The 6,000-nt window shown below is 40.4% G+C and overlaps 1 protein-coding gene across 3 annotated transcripts in view; it reads left to right on the forward strand.

The window, feature by feature from the left end:
• The window catches only part of reep3b (receptor accessory protein 3b), a 71,764-nt gene extending 65,971 nt beyond the window's left edge, over window positions 1–5,793 (forward strand). Inside the window, exons 7-9 of one of the 3 annotated variants that reach the window (XR_009793657.1) lie at window positions 3,826–3,959; window positions 4,045–4,997; window positions 5,110–5,242. Coding sequence is in view for 2 of the 3 variants with exons in the window: in XM_061810755.1 (XP_061666739.1) it covers window positions 3,826–3,959; window positions 4,045–4,112; window positions 5,110–5,266 (359 nt within the window). In the remaining variant the exon portion in view is untranslated. Of the gene's footprint in view, window positions 1–3,825; window positions 3,960–4,044; window positions 4,998–5,108 lie in introns of all 3 variants that reach the window. The other 2 variants (XM_061810755.1, XM_061810756.1) reach the window with 2 other exon arrangements.
• The last annotated feature ends 207 nt before the right edge of the window (window positions 5,794–6,000 follow it).

A 6,000-nucleotide genomic window follows, 5' to 3' on the forward strand; every position in this document is an offset into this window, starting at 1 on the left:
AGGCCATAAAATGTTTCTCCATTTTTCTTCAGGCTTCAGCACATGCCTTTTTTTTCAACACAGGAACTTTGTGGGGTATTCTTCAACTGTATATAGATTAGCTTCACAGAGACGTCTTCTCCCGTCACAGTACTTTTAATCCTGGAGCTGATCATTACCTGAGCCTTTGCCATTCTGATTATTCTGCAATCTATTTTGATGGTTGCGGTTTGTTTTCTGCCATGTGTCTCTGGTTTTGCTTGCCATTATAAGGCATTAGAGATAGTTTTAGTTTAACAGCCTATAATGTTTGTCCCTCTTTATAAGGTTTCCCCTCTTCAATCAACCTTTTAATCAAAGTTCACTGTTCTTCTGAAGAGTGTGTTGAATGACCGATTTTCCTCTGGCTTTTAAGGAGAAATGCATGTTCTGGCTTCATCCTTTAATAGGGGCCACCTGATTCACACCTGGTTTTCACAAAATGGATGACCTCACTGTTTGAATGGCACACCGCTATTCTTTTGAACACACCCCTTTAAGCATTCCATCCATCCATCCATCTTCTGAGGCGCTTATCCTCACAAGGGTCGCGGGGAGTGCTGGTGCCTATCCCATCTGTCAACGGACAGGAGGCAGGGTACACCCTGAACTGGTTGCTAGCCAATTGCAGGGCACATCGAGACAAACAGCCGCACTCACAATCACACCTTGGGAAATGTAGAGTGTCCAATTAATGTTGCATGCTTTTGGGATGTGGGAGGAAACCGGAGTGCCCAAAGAAAACCCACGCAGGCACAGGGAGAATGTGCAAACTCCACACAGGTGGGTCAGTGATTGAACCCGGGGACCTCAGAACTGTGAGGCCAATGCTTTCCAGCTGAGCCACCGTGCCGCCCCCCTTTAAACAAATTGCCCAATTGCACAGCCTTAAGAGTGTGTTTATCATAAATGCTGGATTGTGTTGATTTTCTGTGAATGTAATGCACCTACTGGTAACTTCTTTGACATGTAGCAATAAAAAATAGACTGAAAATGTGGATTAAGATGGTTAGTCACATTGAACTATTATTTTGAACACGACTGTAAATATACTTTGTGAAATTCGGGTCTATATGTCCAATAAGAAAACACTCCTATTCAAGTAATAAACCAAAACAATCATCCTATCAGTGCATTTTATTTTTAACGTGTTAGTCTCCATAAACATTGAAATTTGTATTTTTGTTTCACTTTAATTTACCTCCTCAGTGAGAATAATCTGGTCTATCTTGGGTTTGAACAGGGGCGTCAAAGTATGTCTGAATGTCGTGAGATCGCTATGTGAAGCACAACTGAGAGGTGGTCCTCACTGATACAGTATCTGTCTTTTGATTTATTGAACATCATTACTGAGCATGTTCACTGTAAATTTATCCAAAAAAGGCTAGAATCTTCTGAGCATGACTTCTCAAGTGTGGAAAGCTCTTCCTCTTGGAGAAAAGAGTAAAAATCCAGCACTGGGACTTACCTCCCTCACCATATTCTATCTCATTTGCTCTGACGAAATAATCTACAACATGATTAATTTTAAACAATGATTTAACATCACTTCCTGGTGTATGTGTCACAGGGTTAATTTCTGTCACCTTATCCTGAGTCCAAAGTGTTTCCCCGTAAGATTTGGACAATACTCCTTTGTCACACCTGCCAACTTGTCCCATTTCAGTCCTAACTTGTCAAAACAAGCAGTTACATATGTGAACAAGTCACAGAGGTGGTCCCTTTCATTGACTGCATGGCTCCTAGCGCATCTGTGAATTTAAAGTTTGTAGTTATCCCACAGAAGAAGATGAGCAACTGGGCAGTGTCACGTACATTGCAAATTTTATCCAACACCATAAGAAAATAGTCAAAGTTGGCACTCTGTTCTTCAGTTGAAGCTTCAAGTTTCCACCAATGTCCTCAACCCACCTTATTATAGTGCGTCAGGAGCGTGGCACATTCTCAAATGCTCCTCTTTTCTCCGACTTTGGGCGAAATGACATGACTTGCCCGGATGTCCGCATGGATGGCAATGTTTTGTGGGGTGAAAAAAAAATCCTTGTTAAGTTCACAGTTTTGATCACAACACATCAGACTCCCTTGTGTGCTCTTCATCAGACAGATTTCTGTATTTATCCTCATGTAGATGCGATTCAAATTGTGGTCTTTTAACACAATGACATGTAGCACAAATTAAGCACACAGCACACTACGGTAAAGATGTCCTTGGCAGTCCTTGTCTTGTTGAAAACGTGGCATTTGATATCAAATTTTCTTTTCCAGCTATGAGCTGAGATCATGAGGGTAACCTACCTTTCGTCACTTGTTGCAGGTTACAGACACTCACGGCTCACTGCTGGTACCTGCGTCCACACCGAAGTAAATGTGAACGTAAAGCTTTTCAAAATAAAACCAACACAGCTGTATTGCTTGCACAGCATACATATATTTTTTTTATTTATTTTCAAATTTATGATTAGCCTCATGCAGGCCGGACAGGGTCATATATCGTGCCTGATGTGGCCCACAGGCCGTAGAATGCACAGATCTGATCAAAAGGTTCAGAGAATCTGGAGAAATCACTGCATGTAAGCGGCAAGGCCAAAAAACATTGGCTGCCCATCAATATGTAAAAGATATATCACCACATGGTGTCTGGAACATGTCAGTAAATACAATTCGATGGTAAATCCAAAAGTGTAACTTAAATTCTACTATGCAAAGCAAAAGCCATTTATCAACAACACTCAGAAACGCCGCCGACTTCTCTGGGGCCGAGCTCATCGAAAGTGGACTGTCATGTCTTCCGGGCCAAAGAGGAAAAGAACCATCCGGAGTGTTATGGATGAAAAGTTGAAAAGCCAGCAGTATCTAATGGTATGGGGCTGTGTTAGTAGCAATCGCATGGGTAATTTACACATGTATGAAGGCAAGGAATGGTGAAAAATACAAACAGGTTTTGGAGAAACATATGCTGCCACCCAAGCATTCTTTTTCATTGACACCCCTGCTTATTTCAGCAAGACAATGCCAAACCACATTCTGCACGCGTTACAACAGCATGGCTTTGTAGTAAAAGAGTGCAGGTACTAGACTGGCCTGCATCAAGACCTGTGTGCCATTGAAAATGTGTGGCGCATTATGAAGTGTAAAACACGACAATGGAGACGCTGGACTGAAGCTGAAGCTATACATCAAGCAAAAATAGGGAAGAATTCCACCTACACAGCTTCAACAATTTGTATCCTCACTTCCCCAAACATTTGTTGAATGTTGTTAAATGAAATTGTGATGTAACCCAGCAGTAAATGTGACCCTAAACCAACTTTTTTGAAATGTGTTGCGGCCATAAACTTCTCAGTTAATGATTATTTGGAAAAACAAAGTTTCAATTCGAACATTAAATATCTTGTTTGTAGTCTATTCAATTAAATATGAATGTAGTCTGTTTATCATAACGTCTAAGCTTCATTTGAATCGGGTTTGTATATGAAATTCAAAACTTCACAAAGCCCTTGCAATGAGCCTAACAATTGTTGGTAGACATTATTTCAGTAGAGCTATATTTAATTAGTTAAGTTAATTTAAATTTGAATGTAAGAAAAATAAATTAAAAATACCAAAACTAAAAACACGTTTTATTGGTGTTTTGTGGAAATTTACGTTTATAACGAAATCCTGTAAAATTTTAATGTATAACTGGACAAAATGGCATAGCCACAACAACAGTAACAGCTACTGTATATTTAAATATCTGAGCTGTAAACGGAGGCTCACTGTACACTTTGAAAGTCCCTTAATTGAGATGGTGTCCTGTGTTTTCAGAATACATTTATGACCAGAACGACAGGAGCGATGACGAGACTGAGCCAACATTTTCTGAAGACGAGGCTGTTTCTCAGAAAGGACTGAGGCGGTCTCAGAGTGTGAAGCTGATGCGTTCCAGAGTCCGTAAAGATGTAAGTGATGTCTTTTGGAACAAAGAAAGTAAGTTTCACTGTAAGATTAGAGGATGTTTTACACGTTTATTTGTTTTCTCACTAGGCTCGGTATGGCTCACTGAAGATGAAAGGGAAGAAGAGACCATCGCTGACCTCCATAAATTATGGAATGTGAAGAGACTTCTTCTGACACACAAATACCCACACACTCCCACATACACTGCTGAGTCACCAAAGATAGTCTGAAATCTGACTTGAATACTTTTTCATCCATCCATCCATTTTCTTTGCCGCTTATCCTCATGAGGGTCGCGAGGAGTGCTGGGGCCTATCCCAGCTGTCAATGGGCAGGAGGCAGGGTACACCCTGAACTGGTTGCCAGCCAGTCGCAGGGCACATAGAGACGAAGAGCCACACTCACAATCACACCTAGGGGCAATTTCTAGTGTCCAATTAATGTTGCATGTTTTGGGGATGTGGGAGGAAACTGGAGTGCCCGAAGAAAACCCACGCAGACACGGGGAGAACATGCAAACTTTGTGAGATTGTGAGTGCGACTGTTGTCTGTCTTCATGTGCCCTGCAATTAACGGCAACCAGTTCAGGGTGTACCTTCCCATATGCCCGATGACAGATGGGATTGGTTCCAGCACTCTCACGACCCTCGTGAGGATTAGCGTCTCATAAAATGGATGGATGGAGTTTTAGAGCTTACAGGTGTGTAAAAACTTTAAAATTGATCTTTTTCTTTCTTTTTTTTTTTTTTTACATCACAAAAAATGGCACGTGAACATTGAGCGAGTAGACATATCTACTCTATTCCCGTGTGTTTGTATTTTAGATCCATCTGTCTGAGTTTATTTCATAAAAGTATTTTTTTCATATTTATCTCAGTAAAGTGGGTAGCTAGATTATCAACATGTTATGGATGAACGATGAAAATGTAATTCGTTTCGAGGTTTCAGAATTCCTTTATTTTAAGATCCATCCATTTTCTTAACCACTTATCTTCGCAAGGGTCGTGGGGAGTTCTGGAGCCTATCCTAGCTGTCAACAGGTGGGAGGCAGGGTACACCCTGAAGCGGTTGCCAGCCAATCGCAGGGCAAATAGAGACAAACAGCCACACTCACCGGGGGAATTTAGAGTGTCCAATTATTTTCTGTTTTAGGGCTGTCGGAGGAAACTGGAGTGCCCGGAGAAAACCCACGGAGGCAGGGGGAGAACATGTAAACTCCACACAGGCAGGTCCGGGATTGAACCCAGGACCTCAGAACTGTGAGGCCAACGCTTTTCCATCTGACCCACCATGCATCATTTTAAGATGATCATTACAATTTTTAAGTAATCTGTCATTGTTGACAATACTATAGACAAACCTGAATCGAAAAAAATGTAAATACGACAGGAACTGTTAAGTGCACACTTCAGTTGTGTTTTTCTATGGAAAATCATTGTGTCTAACCAGCATCTTGTTCTGCTTTCACCTATGAGATGGATGGATTATTTTAGCGTAGAAGTGCTTGCTGACAATGTGTGAGGAATATTTCAGGAAACCCTTTTTGTGTACATGAAAAAAGTCATAGATCTTTAAATTCATTTAATGAAAAATTTGGAACCAAAGTATTGTATTTAGGTTTCACACAATTTGCTTTTCATCAGTCCCACATATTATGGTTTTATTCATCTCGTTTCTTTTTTAATTTGGGATTAGAAGGGCTTTTATATCATTCATAGCTGTTTTTGCATATGCATCTCATACAAAGCTTTTTTTAAACTGCTGTTTTGTCGCTCGTCATCTCAATATTTACATAGTGTAGTTGGAATCGGACACCCCCCTTTTTTTTTTTTTTTTTTTACTCCTTTATAATTCTTTTATTGATGCACATTCTAGTGAAACTCTAATGGCTTTGTATCATATAAGATGACCTACAGTCAGTGTCGCTGTCGTGAAGCAGTAATTACTGGGCTGTTAGAATTTCATTTCAAAAGGATGGAGCCAGTGATGCAGATTGATCACTGCTTTTTATAACACTTATTGAAAAGATTATGCATGAGTATC

The sequence above is a fragment of the Syngnathoides biaculeatus genome, chromosome 22 (assembly GCF_019802595.1).
Source record: "Syngnathoides biaculeatus isolate LvHL_M chromosome 22, ASM1980259v1, whole genome shotgun sequence".
In the NCBI taxonomy this organism is placed as follows: domain Eukaryota; kingdom Metazoa; phylum Chordata; class Actinopteri; order Syngnathiformes; family Syngnathidae; genus Syngnathoides; species Syngnathoides biaculeatus.